The sequence below is a fragment of the Pezoporus wallicus genome, unplaced genomic scaffold (genome assembly GCF_028554395.1).
Source record: "Pezoporus wallicus isolate ANWC-B61680 ecotype Strahan unplaced genomic scaffold, APGP_CSIRO_Pwel_v1 contig_5485, whole genome shotgun sequence".
NCBI lineage: Eukaryota > Metazoa > Chordata > Aves > Psittaciformes > Psittacidae > Pezoporus > Pezoporus wallicus.
This window is the reverse complement of record NW_026641550.1, coordinates 3,534,322-3,550,319: the sequence shown is the minus strand read 5'-3', so window position 1 is coordinate 3,550,319 and position 15,998 is coordinate 3,534,322. Positions and strand designations below refer to the sequence as shown.

General features: G+C 47.0%; 1 protein-coding gene across 1 annotated transcript; it reads left to right on the top strand.

Moving 5' to 3' along the window:
* Positions 1-241: 241 nt before the first annotated feature.
* SOX4 (SRY-box transcription factor 4) lies at positions 242-5,288 on the top strand. The gene has a single exon (XM_057424356.1). It carries the CDS (start codon positions 1,483-1,485, stop codon positions 2,779-2,781), a length of 1,299 nt encoding a protein of 432 aa, XP_057280339.1. The 5' UTR covers positions 242-1,482; the 3' UTR covers positions 2,782-5,288.
* Positions 5,289-15,998: the final 10,710 nt, after the last annotated feature.

Genomic DNA, 15,998 nt, shown 5'->3' with positions numbered 1-15,998 from the left:
CGGACACACACACACATACATACACACACACGCACTCCGGCATCCTCCTCCCGGAACGCCCGGCAGCGGGGTCACCGGGGGCGGTTCGTTGCTTTGTGCGGGCAGGTGTCCCCTCCCCCCCCCCCTTAATTATTTGCATTATGATGATTTCTGCTGATTTCCTAATTTTTACCCTGCAGGGAGGGAGGAAGGGGGAGGGTAACGTGGGGGGGTGGGTTGCGGGCACGTGCTCTGCGGGGCGGCGCGCGGGGCTTGCCCTCCTTTGCCCCCTTTCAAAAAGTCCTCCCCGCCGCCGCCGCCGGGAATGAGGTCAGCGCGGGCGCTTCCCATTGCACGCGGGGCGCGATTACCGCGCCGCCGCTCCCGCCAATCGCCGCGCGGCGGGCGGGGCTTGGCACGCGGAGGCGTTGGATACAGCGCCCGATTGGCCGCGGGGCGGGCCGCGAAAGGATAAAGCGGGCGCGGGGCGGGCGCGGGGGTCCGCTCTCAGGCTGCAGCCGGCCGAGCGCGGCTGTGCGCGGGGCAGCGCCCGGCGGGCGGGGGGGCGGTGGCAGCGGCAGCTCCGCAGGGCTCCGCGAGCGCGGAGCAGCAGCAGCAGCAGCAGTGCCGGCAGCAGAACCAGAACAACCACCACCGGCTGCGGCGGAGGAGGAACGGGGCTGTGAGCCCGGCTTGCCGCTCTTCCTGCCGGGGACGTACACACTCGTTCATGCACGGGCGCTTTTCTTTTTCTCTTTTAATTCCTCGTGATTTTTTTCCGTAATTATTATTTTTTCCTTTTTCTATTTTTTTTTTTTTTTTTTTTTTTTGCCTGAGGGGTTTTCGCTCAGCGCCTCGTAACTGCCAAATCCTACCTGCACTAACTCCTGACCGCCGAACCCGCCGCCACCACCACCACCACGAGTCCTGGAGCCGGGGTTTTCGGGGCTTTGGAGGCGCGCCGCAGCCGCCTCCCCCCTGCCACCACTCCCCCTCTCTCGCCGCCGGTGCACGCTGGCCGTGCCCAGCGCTGAGAGACTTTGTGCGCCGGGCGCGCTATTTTGCTGAAACGCCGCGAGCAGGCGGAAAGCACTTGTGAACTGCTGGACCACAGCTGCTTCAGGGAGGGGGCAGATCCGAGGTGGTGAGGAAAAAAAAGCAGAGGGACATCCTCCCCTCCAAAAATCCCAAACCCGTAACACACCAAGGAAAAAGCCAACTTGGACGGACGGCTCGCGGTGCGGCTTTTGCAGAAACTCTGTCACTGTGTCTGACCGCGGGCGGCCTCGCCGCTGCCTCCGCCGCCGCCTCGAGGGGGAGAGGACCGCGCCGCCGGGGACGAGGCGCCGGTGTGGAAATACAGTGGTGCGCGGAGCGGGACCGCGGCCGCGGGGGGCTGCGCGGCCGGCTGCGCCGCCCCAGTACCGCTGTGAGAAGTTGCGCGCCCTGCCCCGCGCCGGAGCGGCGCTGAGCGCCGGCGAGCCCCGCGCTGCCGCCGCCGCAATGGTGCAGCAGACCAACACGGCGGAGAACACGGAGGCGCTGCTGGCCGCCGAGACCTCCGACTCCGGGGCCGGCATCGAGCTGGGCATCGCCTCCTCCCCCACGCCGGGCTCCACTGCTTCCACGGGGGGGAAGGCGGACGACCCGAGCTGGTGCAAGACGCCCAGCGGACACATCAAGAGGCCCATGAACGCCTTCATGGTGTGGTCGCAGATCGAGCGGCGGAAGATCATGGAGCAGTCCCCCGACATGCACAATGCCGAGATCTCCAAGCGCCTGGGCAAGCGCTGGAAGCTGCTCAAGGACAGCGACAAGATCCCCTTCATCCGGGAGGCGGAGCGGCTGCGCCTCAAGCACATGGCGGACTATCCCGACTACAAGTACCGGCCCAGGAAGAAGGTGAAGTCGGGCAACAGCTCCGCCAAGCCCGGCGACAAGGCGGACAAGGGCGGCGGGGGCGGCGCCGGCGGGGGCAACGCGGGCGGCGGCACCGGCGGCTCCGCGGCCTCCGCCAAGCCCGCCCCGAAGAAGGGCGGCGGCGGCGGCGGCTCCAAGCCCTCCCCCGCGAGCGGCGGCGCGGGCGGCAAGCCCCACGGCAAGGCAGCGGCGGGCGGCAAAGCTGCCCCCTTCCCGGGGGAACCGCCGGCCGCGCTGCTGCCGCCCGAGCACCAGGCCCTCTACAAGCCCCGGGGGGCGGCGGGCGCGGCCTCTGGTCCCGGCAAGCCGCTGGCCGAGAAGAAGCTGAAGCGGGTCTACATCTTCGGGAGTGGGCAGGCGGCGGCCGCCTCCGCCTCCCCCGGCGGTGCCGTGCCCGGCAGCCCCACGCTGAGTAGCTCGGCGGAGGCCGGAGACCCCTTGAGCCTCTACGAGGAGGGGGGGGGTGGGGCGGGTCGGCCCGACGGGGACTGCGGCGGCGCTGCCTGCCCCTCGCCCTCCGGCTCGGGCTCTCCCTCGGATCACCGCAGCTACACCAGCCTGCGCGCCTCCTCCCCAGCCCCCTCGACGGCGCATTCCTCCTCCGCGTCCTGCCACTCCTCCTCCTCTTCCTCCTCCGGCTCTTCTTCGTCGGACGACGAGTTTGAGGACGACCTCTTAGACCTGAACCCCAGCCCCGGCTTTGAAAGCATGTCCCTGGGCAGCTTCAGCTCCTCGGTGCTCGACAGGGACCTGGATTTTAACTTCGAGCCCGGCTCGGGCTCTCACTTTGAGTTCCCGGACTACTGCACGCCGGAGGTAAGTGAGATGATCTCGGGTGACTGGCTGGAGTCCAGCATTTCCAACCTGGTCTTCACGTACTGAGGCAGGAGCCGGGCGCTGCAGGAGGAGGCACCGCCGGGCGCGTTTCTCGAGTTTGTTTTCCTTTTTCTTTTTTTTTTTTTTTTTGTTTTCCCCCCTTTCTCCCCTGCCTTCCCCGGGAAGGGGCTGTTGAGACTGCTGCTGGTGCTCGGGGAGCTGGGCGGCGAGAGCAGGATCGCCCTCTGCTTGCGGAAAGGCCAGCAGTCCTCTTCCCCCAGCCGGAGACGGACCCGCACAAACACACCCCCCTCCTCCGATGTTGCTTTTTCAGAGACTGGCGAGAGCGAAATGCTGCCTTTTCCCTTTTTTATTTACTGAAAAGAGAGACAAAGAAGGGGGGAGGGAGGGGAGGGGGGAACCGCACACACCTCTGGGTTCTTTGTTATTGCCCACTTTATATGAATAAAGAGGAGGGGGAGCGATGCATTGTGCTAAGCGCACGCTGGAGGTCTTGAGCATTCGCCCTTTGGCGTGAAAGAGCGAGCTGAACTGCTTGGAAAAACGGAGAGAAAGAAACGAACACAAAAAAAAACACCCAAGCCCTTGCAAGGTTCGCGTCTGGGGGGAGAAATCCTGTCCCGGTTTCTTAAGCGGTGAGAGGCGACGATGATAGGAGGAGGAGACGGATGGAGCTGGGAGCTGGACTGAGATCCCGGTTAAGTGGAGAAGAGCCAGACTCACACTTGAGAGTTGTCTTGGAAATACGGTGGGGGGAAAATAATAATAAACTGAAACGGATTTGCACGTACGGTTGAGGTGGCGGCAGCGCTTTTCTCGGTCACCTGATGTCATATGTAGAAAGGAAAAATAAGGCCGAAACTTCAAGAACACTGAAAACTTCTTTGGAAACAGAGACCGAATGGGAACAGTTTCTGTCGTGATGTGGTACAGGGAAAACTGAGGGCGACGGCTTTTGCAAAAAAAAAAAAAAAAAAAAAAAATCCCAAATACGAAAATACTGAAAAAAAAAAAAAGTAGTTTTTTTTCTTCTTACTCAGAATCGTGATGGTGTTGGATTATTTCACTGGTGGGGTTTAATATAGCATGTTATCCTGTCTATCTTTTTAAGATTTCTGTAAGACTGTTGAACAGTTTAAAAAACCCTAGTGTTAGGATAATATAAAAGCAGATAGATGGCGCTATGTTTGATTCCTACAAAAATATCACCAGCTTTTTTTCATTCTTAACTCTTTAAAGGATTCAAACGCAACTCAAATCTGTGCTGGACTTTTTTTAAAAAAGAAAAGAAAATTCAGGACCAAATTTTTTTCTCAGAGTATGTATGTGTTTGTTCCTTATGGCTGTAAATGAAAAGACTGGTTTTTTCTCACCGATGCTCCATCCTCGTGTTGTTTTTCCGTTTTTTTATTTTTCCTTGTAAATGTAATCGGATGCCATTTTATAAGTGGACGTATTTATACTGGCCAAACATTTTTGACTTGTATTTCTTTGTCCTTTTTTGGTAGTTCTCGTTGTTACCCACACCATTTTTATGTCTCCTTCACTGAAGGGCTAGAGTTTTAACTTTTAATTTTTTATATTTAAATGTAGACTTTTGACACTTTTAAGAAAAAAAAGAAAAAACAAACAAAAAGAGAAGAGAGATGAAAACGTTTGATTATTTTCTCAGTGTATTTTTGTAAAAAATATATAAAGGGGGTGTAAATCGGTGTAAATCGCTGTTTGGATTTCCTGATTTTAACAACAGGGCCGCTGGTTAGTATCTCACCCGCGTGTGCACGCTCACTCACTCTCACGCACCCACGAGTCAGCCCCTTTTGTCCATGTTTACACTCCAATCTGCAGGCATCTTAAAGTGACAGCATCCCTCGCCGCCTGTGCCCGCTCCGCAGCCCCCCGCCTTTACTGAGGGGGTCCGGAGGGGAGCGGGCAGGGGAGGACTGAGGCGGACACACCGTGTGCCACCGTTCTGGGGAGACACGCCTGTCCCGAAATGAAGTACAGCAACTGGTGCATTTACAGAGAAGGGATCCTGTACCTTTAACTTGTAAACCACATCTTTTGCACTTTTTTTAGAAGCAAACCCGTGCCGTTTAAACCACTGGATCTATCGAAATGCCGGTTTGAGTTCGCGACACTATGTACTGCGTTTTTCATTCTTGTATTTGACTATTTAATCCTTTCTACTTGTCGCTAAATATAATTGTTTTAGTCTCTTATGGCATGATGATAGCATATGTATTCAGGTTTATAGCTGTTGTGTTTAAGATGAAGAAAGTGAAAACATCTTTGTACATTTAAGTCTGTATTATAATAAGCAAAAAAGAAGATTGTGTGTTTATGTATGTTAATATAACATGACAGGCACTAGGACGTCTGCCTAATGAGGTGGTTCCGTTAAGGGTTTAACTTTTTTGTTATTTTTTTGTTATTTTTTTGGTCATCCATCCTGTGCAATATGCTGTGTAGATTTGTTTTTTTTTTCTTTTTTTAATCTTATCTTAACGATCACCCTCAACGCAATGTTGGGAAAGAAGAGAGAGAGAAAAGGGAAAAAAAAAGATCATGCCAGCTAACCATGTCAAGTTCACTGCCTGTCAGATTGTTGATATACCTTCTGTAAATAACTGCTCTTTTGTTTTGGTTTTTTTTTTTGTTTGTTTGTTTTGTTTTGTTTGGGTTTTATTTTTTCTTTAGTTTGTTTTTTTTTCTTTTTTTCTTTTTTTTTTTTTTTTGGTTGTTGTTGTTCTTCGGGAAGGAAATAAAATCAGCTGGAACTGAACCCTAACACTGGACTGCTCTTGTCATCATTCGTACGCCCCCTGCCCCCTCCGAACAGCGATCTGTCGTCCTCCGGGGGCAGCGGAGCCTCCTGCTCGCCGGAGGCCCGGCTCCGGCGTCGGCCACGGTCCCAGCGCGGAGCCGCCGCCCCGGGGCCAGCCCTGCCGGGAGGAGCCAAGGGAGGGGCAGCCGTGTCTCCGAACCGCCCCTCCTCCAGGGCTGTGGGGTGGGTGCCGCGGAACCCGGGCTCGGCGGCGGTGCGCAGCTGGGCGGACGGTTCCCGATGGAGGGGTCGGGGTAGCTGGGGCTGGGTGGGGTTTGCCTCCGCCGAGCTCCTGGCAGCGCGTTAGCCGGGAGGCGGCGAGCCGCTCCTCTCCTTCCGGGGCTGCTCCCCCGGTACTGCAGGTTGAGGTCGTTTTCCCTTATACAATACGTGGTTTTTTCCTTTTTTTTTCCCCCTTTTCTGCACTGGCGTTCCGGGTGAAAGCCTCCGGAGCGAGCTAGCCTCTGGGCCCGGGCAGTTGCGGGGCCCCGCCGCCCATCCTCCATCCAAACCAGTTTCTCCGGGGCACCTTTAATGAAGTCTTTCTAATGAGAGAGCTTGCAAACCACGGGCCATCAACGATGTTAGCAGGGAGAATGCGCAGGTCGGAGGGACTGAGGGACGGGGTAGTGTGTGGGGGTCCTTGCCCCCACCTCCCTGCTGCCTCCGAGCTGAGTGCTCCCCGACCTGGGCCAAAACCCGTGACCCCGTCCCTGATACGCGCTTGCGTTCCCCTCTTGCCCACGGATATGCATCCTATCTTGAACAGTATTTTGTAAACCGATTAAAGTATCCCACTGACATAATGGTTTCACTTAGCTGTTAATTTACAGCTGGCTTTGAGCCATAAACTCTTTTCCATGAAAAGGAGCAGCAAACTAAAGGAGACCTGCTGGCTGTTTCGCAAAGCCACCGGCACAGGAGGTTAATGTTTGCCCTGCTTTATCCTCTCGAATTCCTGTGTTGTATTTGCCATGCAAAAAAAGCCCCCACCTACAGACCCGCGCAGTTCATTGCCCGGAGGTTTCCCGGTTAGCCTCTTTGCATGCAGGGCCGCTCCTTCCAGAGGTCACTTGCAAAGCAGACATCCCTGCTGGTGGCCCCCCGGGACTCCCCATCCCCCGGGACGCAGGGGAGGGGGGGAGGGCGAGCAGGCTCCCCGCTGGGGGTGTGTGCCCCAATCCCCGGGCTCCTGCATTCAAAGGTTGTAACTCAAAAAAATAGCCTTACTTATAACTAAGGTTATCGGTCAGTTTGTTCTTGGGTCTGACCACAGGCCAAAATCGAGGACAAAAGCGAGCAGTAATGGAACGGGTGACAGCACTAATACCCACTGCAGTCACTTGTAGCAACAGGCCTGGACTGTATGCCCCCCCCCCCTCCCCGAGCCGGGCTGGTGTGCCGTTGGATACAGTTAACTTGAGGGGTTTTATGGTTTCCTGCACACGTTGTTTTTCTCCTCAATTATAATGAAGTCCAGTGTTGCCAAACAGATTGTTTCTCTGGGGACTCTTTGGTGACACAAGTTGTTACCTCCAGATAGCTAAGTGGAAGTCAGGCTAAAATATATATATATGTGCAAATGTACACAAATAGGAAATACTCATATGTTCCTTGCTGCCTGCAATATGGCTCAAGGCACATCTCTCACCAGAGGAAGCACCTAGAATTAAGCTAAACAAGGATATGTTACCGTATGTGTGTTTTTTTTTCTTATAAACCATATTTCTAACAGAATTGTTTTAGGAGGAAAAGTAGTAGCCCTTTAGCAAATGTGAAAGCTAGCAAATTTATTGCAAAGCTTTTTTTAGTGGAGCTCTATGTAAAAGAAAACTAGATTTCAGGAATTTCAGCTGGTGCCTGACTGTAGGCTTGCCTAACACTGTATCCTTTCTTGGACATGGGCCAGTGGGGGTTGCGTACAAAGAGGTGCATTTCCACAGCATCATGAAATCTGCTACTTGAGATTGCTGTTGCTGTTGTTTCTTCCTGCTGCCCTGCTGTTGCTGCTGCTGGGGCCTCTGCCCCAGCCTGTGTGAGAGGCCCCAGTCCTGCTCCTGGAAGCTGCAACCATGATTGAATAAACAAGGCAAAGCAAAATTGCTCCTACCCTTCAAGCCTTCACTCTGGGAAACAGCATTTTAGGGACTTCTACAGCCACACATGGTCATCGTCACCAGTGAATCCTATTCCACTATTTATTAAATCCTCCACAGCATCCCCTTCTTGCCTGTGGCCTCCACAGTATCTTGTGGTAATGCTGAGTGAATTTGTTTGTGTGCTGAGTGAAAAAACAAAGTTTCTGTTTTCTATTTCAACTTCGGTGTAGATAATTTTGTCCATTCTCATACTGTGATAATTTTGCCTCTTCTTCAGCTTTTGCTAAGCCACTCTTTGCTGTTCCTCCATCAGCTTATCTCATAGTGCACTGAGATACAGAAAATAATTCAAGTGGAATATTTAAATAAAAAAATCACGGTAATAGGGCACATGTCTGTCAGTAAAATTTATTTTTAATAGACATTAATTTTAAGTAATTATTTTCTTTGTAAATCACTAATTTACCTGCAAATTAGATGAAGACTATTCACCTCAAGAATGTATATATAATTTTCAGTAATCAGACCTGTCTCCCCTGTGTATCATTTAATTTCCTTCTCTTCCTTGTGAAGCAGCGGGTGATGTGACTGCATGCATCGAGCATATTGTATTTTCCTTCTTTTTCAACACCAAAGTGGGGTTCCCTGGGAGTCAGCAATGCTGAGCACATTTGCAAGCTTTGTACTCCCCTGTTACACTTCCAGCAGAAATGGCCTGACCAAGCAGAGCGAGAGGCCTCTGCAGCCTCCCCAGTAGCTGTTGTGACATACACTTGTGTGATGCATGATGCAGTAGGAGCCAGATGAGTGCAGAGCCTTCAGGCTGGCCAGCCCCTTCACTCCCACATCTGCTTTCACAAGAAAGTGAAGAAAGCAGAGTAGTGCTTAACCTTCCTCTCAAGGGCTCTTTACTCTGCACGTTGGATCTAGTTTTTGAAAGTATATGTTAGGGTTAATTTTTCATGTAGAATAACTCCATAAAGGTCTCTGGAAAGCTTTGAAGACATTAACAAGGTATTACAGTGTGACCTCCTGGGTCTACGCATGTTGTGATCATCTTAATATGCCAGAGTTGAGAAATCATTATCCACCTCCCACCATTTCACCCTCTCCAGAGTCCTCAAATGAGTTCTAAACATCAGCTATGATTTTTGTCACCAACATGAGGAAAACAGACATAGTTGTCTCCAAGATGGGCATACCATGGCACAAAAGGTGACTTACTCAGGACTTAGTAATTACTCAGTCCTTAGTAATTACTCAGTCAGTGACTGGTCTGAACTGTGTATTGTGCGTATGTATCTCAAGGCAAGTAGTGTTTACTGAACACACAGTAACCAACCTACACTAACAGAATTCCCTGAAATGTGATTTAGGCATAACTCATAGGTGCAGCTATGCAACATCTCCTAACACTACATATTTGGCTAGATTATCCTATTCTGAGTCACTTCTATGACTTTTTTTTTCCTATCAATACACTCATTTCTAGTATCCTTTCTCCTCCATGTTTTTGCAAACAAAGCTTAATTCTCCCACATGGCAGAAGAGTATCCACAAACTCCAAATGGCTCCTGTTCCATCTTCCCTTGAAGTGAGTTTATTTGAAGAAAAGGACACTATAACAGCAGTTATTGGTGGGGTGACATTCGTTGGTTTGCAACAGAGGTTAGTTGTCCGTAACCCATCTTTGATGCCATTTGCTGACAGCTAACAAATGCTGATCAGTCTCTTCATGCACCCCTGTGTAACCTGTCCTCATCATAAGCAATGTTAGCTTGCTTGAACAGGAGGGGGAAAAGGGCTTGCAGAAACAGGAGCAAGACTGGTAGGTTGGTTTCAAGAGGCCCCTATGGGTCTTTCAAAATCATGGGAATTAGGCAGAAGGAGAAACTCAGACTGGGCATCAGCTGGGTCAGCTGTGGGTTTTGAGTTCTGTTTTGCACTGTTATGGCAGCAAAATACTAGACAAAAAGTGTGTTATACTGGCAAAGCTATGCTTTCTTGTGCTGGCAGTGCCCCTGTAATGTAGACCTGGAAGAAAAAACATTGGTCTTTCTTATCTTTTCTCAGTTTCTTCCTGGGCTCTCCTCAGCCAGTCTCCAGTTTACATTCCTTCCTCTGACCTTTTTTCTTCCTGAATGTCTTCTTAACCTTCTTTACAAGGAATTTGGTAATATTATGTTAAAGATGAAAATTCCCATTCAGTGGACCCAGAACATTATGACTTTCCTGCTTCTCAGGTACCACTTTTCTTCTGTTTCAGCATCCATCTCCTTTCCTTGCAAAGGGCATGTTGCCTAATGCGTGGCAGTAGAATGAAATCTGATTTACAATGTATCCAAGATGTATCCATGCTACCTTTCATCCTGAGCTTTGTCCAAGGCTCTCAGATGAGGGTATCTCTGTGCACTGTCTGCCTCAAAAATAGCATCAAGCTGGGTAGAAACTGTGACTGCATTTCTGAAAGCTAAATGACAACAGCTGGTATCTAGCTGAATAATTTAAAAGGCTGTTGCTCAGGTTGACAGCTTTGAACAACTGGGTTTGCTATGAAGCCAGGCAAGATCTGACTGCATGATCTCAGCACAGCTCACCGAAACCCGTAGACTTGGGTTAAAGCCCAGCCACATCTTTCAAATGGGCAAATTCTAGATGTGCCAGAGAAAACATAGTAGAATGACTTTTTGCTGTAGCAGCCTGCCTGAAATTTGCGACTGCCTGCAGCTCATGGTCTGTCCTTCTCAAGAAAGGGAAGCAAACATCCAACTATTCTCAGGACCCTGAAAGTGCTGAAGCTGTAATTACAGCCACAGTGGTTGCTAACGAGGATGTGTTGACCAGACACAGGTGACCGGTGTGCTGATGACAGCAGGTTACACAGGACAGTGTGGGACTTGGTGAGTGACAAAGGGAATAGCAGTTTAAAGGGGGATCTGGGCATTTCTCCAGACTTGAACACCTGGGTCTGGATCAGTTTACATGCATTAAAGTGTATACAGATGTCTTCAGACTTGGGACTAGGAACTGCTATGATTCAGAAATGAGGCATTTGAGGCATTGCTCCTGTGGTGACATTGATTCAGACTTGCTTAGGGTACCAAGAAGGGCAAACTAATTTAACATTATATATGTAACTTTAGGGCTTAATTTCCAGAGAGGGGTGCATTTTCCATAAATATTCAGTTGTTCCAGAAAACAAATTCTTTCTGTAATAAGAAGGCAGCATGACTATTTTCTAGTGAAAGAACTTACATAGTTCTAGCTGTAGGAAAACGAGTGGTACAGTGGACAAAACAGGAGGTCAGAAATAGGCATCTTCATTTTAATTCCAGGTCTTCCTGCAAACTTTGTCCAAGACTCAATGTGATTTAGAAAATCCTGTTATGCTGCTTTCCTTTGGATTGGTTTGAGTGGATTTTTTTTGTTGTTGTTATTGTTTTTTAATAAATTTAAAATGCATGACATTTGTAGAAAACAAGGTAATGGAATAGCATAAGAACAAACTTATACATTCTCACTCAAAATAAAGAAGAATCCTGGGTATTTTAAAACTCTGGCTTTGTTCTCTTGGGTCAGCTTCGAGAGAGAAGAAGTATGAAAATATTCTTTGCTTGAGGTCCCTCCTAGCTTTTAAGAACTCAGACATGAAGCTTTATTAACTGAGTGCTTTTCTTACCTATCTGGGGGATTAGGGAACCAGAACATTTCTTTTAGGGGGCAAGGTGGAGAGAGCTGGGCCTATTTAGCCTGGAGAAGAGACAACTGAGAGGATAGGGGCAAAGGGCATAAACTGAAACGCAGGAAGTTTCATCTGAATATCAGGAAAAAACTTTGAGGGTGACAGAACACTGGAACGGGCTCCCCAGAGAGGTTGTGGAGTCTCCTTCCCCAGAGATACTCAAAACCTGCATGGACATGATCCTGTGCAATGTGTTCTAGGTGAACCTGGTTTAGCAGGGCGGTGGTTGGATTACATGATCTCCAAAGGTCCCTTCCAAACCCAAGCATTCTGTAATTCCGTGATCCTGAATTGAAAATGCACACTACTGCTCTGGAGCTGGTTGCAAATGGAAGGTCATAAATTCCAGCTCAGCTTATCTAAATGGTAGTAATAGTATTTTCATGTAGTTCTGAAAGACTGCATTATCACAGTGAAAGATACACGCTGTGAGTTAGACTTTGGCTGACGTATTCAGTGATAATTACATAAAGGAAGCTTCCTAATTCCATTAGCAAATTGTTCCAGGTTTAGATAGAAATGAAATCATAGTGTCGTCTTGTCTTCTATTGTATTACTGTTGTTGTTACATGGTTGTTGGTGCCCTCAGTTATAGATCAGCAGATCATGTCCTTGGTGCACTTTAAGTGCAGGACATAAGGAGAAGACCCGCTTCAGATTATTTACAGTTTAAATGTAGGACAGAAAAGAAGCAACAGATATGAGCAGAAAAAAAAGTAATATTGCCATTCGGTTTGGCTACACTCATCTCACTACAGCAGCAGCCTGAGCTAGCTGCTTTTTTGTTCTTTGCAGGTATCACAGATAAAGATAGGTATTAACAAGGGAATTGGAGAACACATATAAGTTTGCACCAGTGAACTGGGACCTCTTCCAAAGTATTTTTCATGATAAGAGAAAATACAAAACATAACAAGAAAACTGTTGGAGGCTGGGATCATGAGGTGATCACAGACAACTCACTACTGCTGCACAGGACCAGTAAGACACTCAGTAAGCACGTGGTGGTGCTGGAAAGGACCTTGACATAGCTTTACTTGTGAAAAAAGGCTAGGAAAAAAGCATGGGTCAGATTATTGTGGTGAAGCCTATGGGCCGTGAAAATTGTTGAATCAGAAAGTGTGAATGCGTGGGAAGAAGGAGGAAAAAAATAGTCCAGTAGTTGGGACCCAATGTGGTGTGAAGTTCAAAAAGAGGAGTTTAGGAAAAAAGCCACTACTATTAAAGCATAGTCTGGATATCAAAGCAGAATTATTGCTGGTGACTAACAAGATGCTGGTGTCTTATGGCAGTAGTTGAGAAAGAGGAAGGAGGAAGGCTTTAAGAGCTTAATGGAGATGGAAAATTGTATCTTCGTTTAACTCAAACTATGCAATCTGGCTGGCTCATTATCCACAAGCAACATTAGAGGCAAAAGCTGAGGTTTTAATTTCTTCTGAGGTGAGGATGTCAGCAAATCATTGTGTAAGCCAATGGAACCTGGTTTCTACAGAATACATCTCAGGAAATCTCCGTGGGTGGACTCTTTGATGTCTAATTTGTATGTTACTCTCTGCTGCAACATATCTGGCTGGAGCTGGAGTGCACTAACTTCATTTCCCTGGTCAGCCTCACCTGGGACTCTTACCCACCCCTCAAGAGGTCATTTAAGTTGAGACTTAGGCCTCCAACCTTTCTCCTGGGCATTTCCCTTTGTAAAGTCTGTAGAAATATAGTGTCTTTGGGGCCTCAGCTTCTTTCTGAATACATTATCGATGGCTGAATGAGTGAATGAAGACACGTGTATGACACATTTTCAGGAATGCAGGATAAAAAGGCAAGTCCAAAGAACCTTTGCTTATAGCTGTCTCCAGCTGGTGAAATGCCCTTTGAAGGGATTTGAAAGTTGTGCTGGTGCTGCTTTGGGTGACCCTAGCACTCAACATAGGACCTGGCATCCTGTGGCCTTACAGATCAGGTAACGTTTTTGTTGTCTCTGAGGAACGCTGGATGCCAAATGGCAGGTTTACAGTTTTTGTCACTGTGTTTGTGACTGGCATGGCTGTTGGTGATCTGAAACTCAGTTAATTGAGAATTGTCCTGCGATAAGGTGATATTATGAAAGAATGGGAAATAACATCACTTAAAAAATACAATTACCTTTTAATATTATTTTGTCATAAATAGAGTTGTGTCATAGGTGTGCTAAGGTACAGCTAATTCTCTTGTCATAAATGAACTGCAAACATGTAGAGCAAAGTGTATTCATAAAGAAATATACACTTGCACATTTATGAACAATTTTTGCGTCAGGGTGCTCTGAGAACAATAATGATGACAAAATAAATAGGCTGGTTTCACAGCAAGGGGATTGATTTAGATCAAAGTCATTTAAATTGCCAACTTTAATCATGATTTTAATTATGAAATTGGAAACCTTGATTTAAATAATTGATTTTCATCTTGTTTTGCATTTGTGCTTCCTAAGTATTTTTCTAAAGGAAGGTTGATTCTCATTGGCTGGTGTAATTCAGTATTTTCTTTTGCTAACCATGAGGATTATGTACACACTATGTCTGTATATATTAAAGTGTTTTAACATATATTTACACAAATTCTAAATTTATACACTTTATTCATGTTAGAAAAATAATTAATGTGTATTTTCTGAAATTCTAAAGTATGTTTTTTTTTTTCCTCAAGCATTGCTTCAGATGGTATCTGGATGATAATTAGACTTTCATTGAAAACACATAAAATCTGGAAGAAGAGAGGGTGTTAGTTAAAACATGCTGGGTAGATAAAAAGTAGTTTTGTTAGAATGCATTTGTTTTAAAAAGCAAGGTCTAGATTGGCCTTGGACTTCAGACTGGCAGCTATGATCAGTTATTTTAGTAAGGTATTAGTTGTCTGAATCTCCCAAACAGATAGGGCTGTGTCTCTGAAACCTTCACAGACCTCTTTCACAGGACTGTGTGGTGAAGCTGAGATCTGGGCCAGGAGCAAGAAGAGGAGGCTACCAAAGACATGAGCTCCTGTATGGTCAGTTGCAGCCTCTCCATCCAAGCTGGTGTCAGTGGAGAGTGTGGGAAAGGGAGAAGCCACCAACCATCCTCAGCCTCCTAGGATAAGGACAAGGTGTCCTTCTTCACAGCTTGCTGGAGGCAGCTTGTAACAGTGGTTTTGAGCAAAGTGCGTGATTTCTACCCCTAAACCATCATGGAGTTTAGTGCCAACGTGCTTCTGCAGAGTGTGTCCTAACTTGATTGTTGTATTGCCTTGATGGTCTGTGGTTGTAGAGCTGAACTGTCGCTGTGACTTCCAAGATTTTAGAAGCAGATTTAAGTGGCTCATAATGCATTTTAGCCTAATTGAGCAGGAAAAATGGACCCTTTTGCTTTTAATCCCTGTTGTTTGTTTTGTGTGTCCTGGCATTACCACCATGGTCTCCTGGAAGACCTGGTCGTTTGAGATGGTTCTTGATTTGCTGTACCGCTAAGTATAATTTATTTCATTTTTGACACTGAAGAAGGCTTTTATACTTATTAATCTGCAAAAAAATGTAGCAAAGCTTTATGATACTTTCTTTTTTAGGTTTAAATGCATTTTCAGGGTCTTAAACAGTCTTTTGGGTATGGAGTAGTGAGGAAGATATCCCAGTTAGCAAAGGAAGAGATATACCTTGAACATCTTGGTTGTCCAGTTGATTAAATTGATAACTTTATTTCTTTTTTAACCTTTCATCCTGATGACAAAAAGTTACTTGTGAGTGTTTTTCACTACTTGAGTGTTCCTTTCGGTACTGAAGCTACTGTGGCTGTAGGGAGTTTTGAATAAAAAAATTTGGAAGGTCTGTATGATCCTCAGTGTTACACATACATCTCTGTATGTGACAAAACTGAACACAGAAAAGGTGCCCTAAATATACTCCAAAACATTTTAAGATGTATACAAAATACATGGTTTGACTTATAAAAGGACAAGCTTAAATAACAATTGTTTGAAACTTTCCCTATAATGTTCTGTCTAAAAATCTCATGGTCCTCTTTTTCTACTTTGGCAAAGGTAGTATGAAGAAGGTAATATTGTCAAAACATTTTTGTTTGGTTTTGCTTTTTTTTTTTGTTTGTTTTTTTTTTTGTTTGTTTTTGGGTTTGTTGTTTTTTTGGTTTTTTTTAGTAAAAGACTATCACTCTACCTCTTAATTTCTGCTTGAGTAAGTTGGATTTTTTTATTACTATTATTTTTTTTATTAACAAAATAATAGGTGACAGTCAGACCCAGGAAAAGTAGCAAAGTACTAATCAAGTCCAGTCTAATCTCAGTCTTATCTAGCCATCTATGCTCATAATTACTCTGCTAGGTTTTAAAGGCAATAATCATTTAGTAAAGCCAATTGGCAAATTGAGAAAAAGGAACTGTTAATTCAGCCCTTGCAGAACAAGCTACTAATTTCACATATTTCTGCTAGCATTGCGTTAGCATCACTGTGGTCCCAAGTGTCTATTAATGCTTTATCTCTCTAAAGGCAGGGACAAGTCATGCCTGACCCTTTAATCTCAAATATATAGTAGTATTCTACAAGTTCTGTACTGTGAGGGTGCTGAGGCACTGG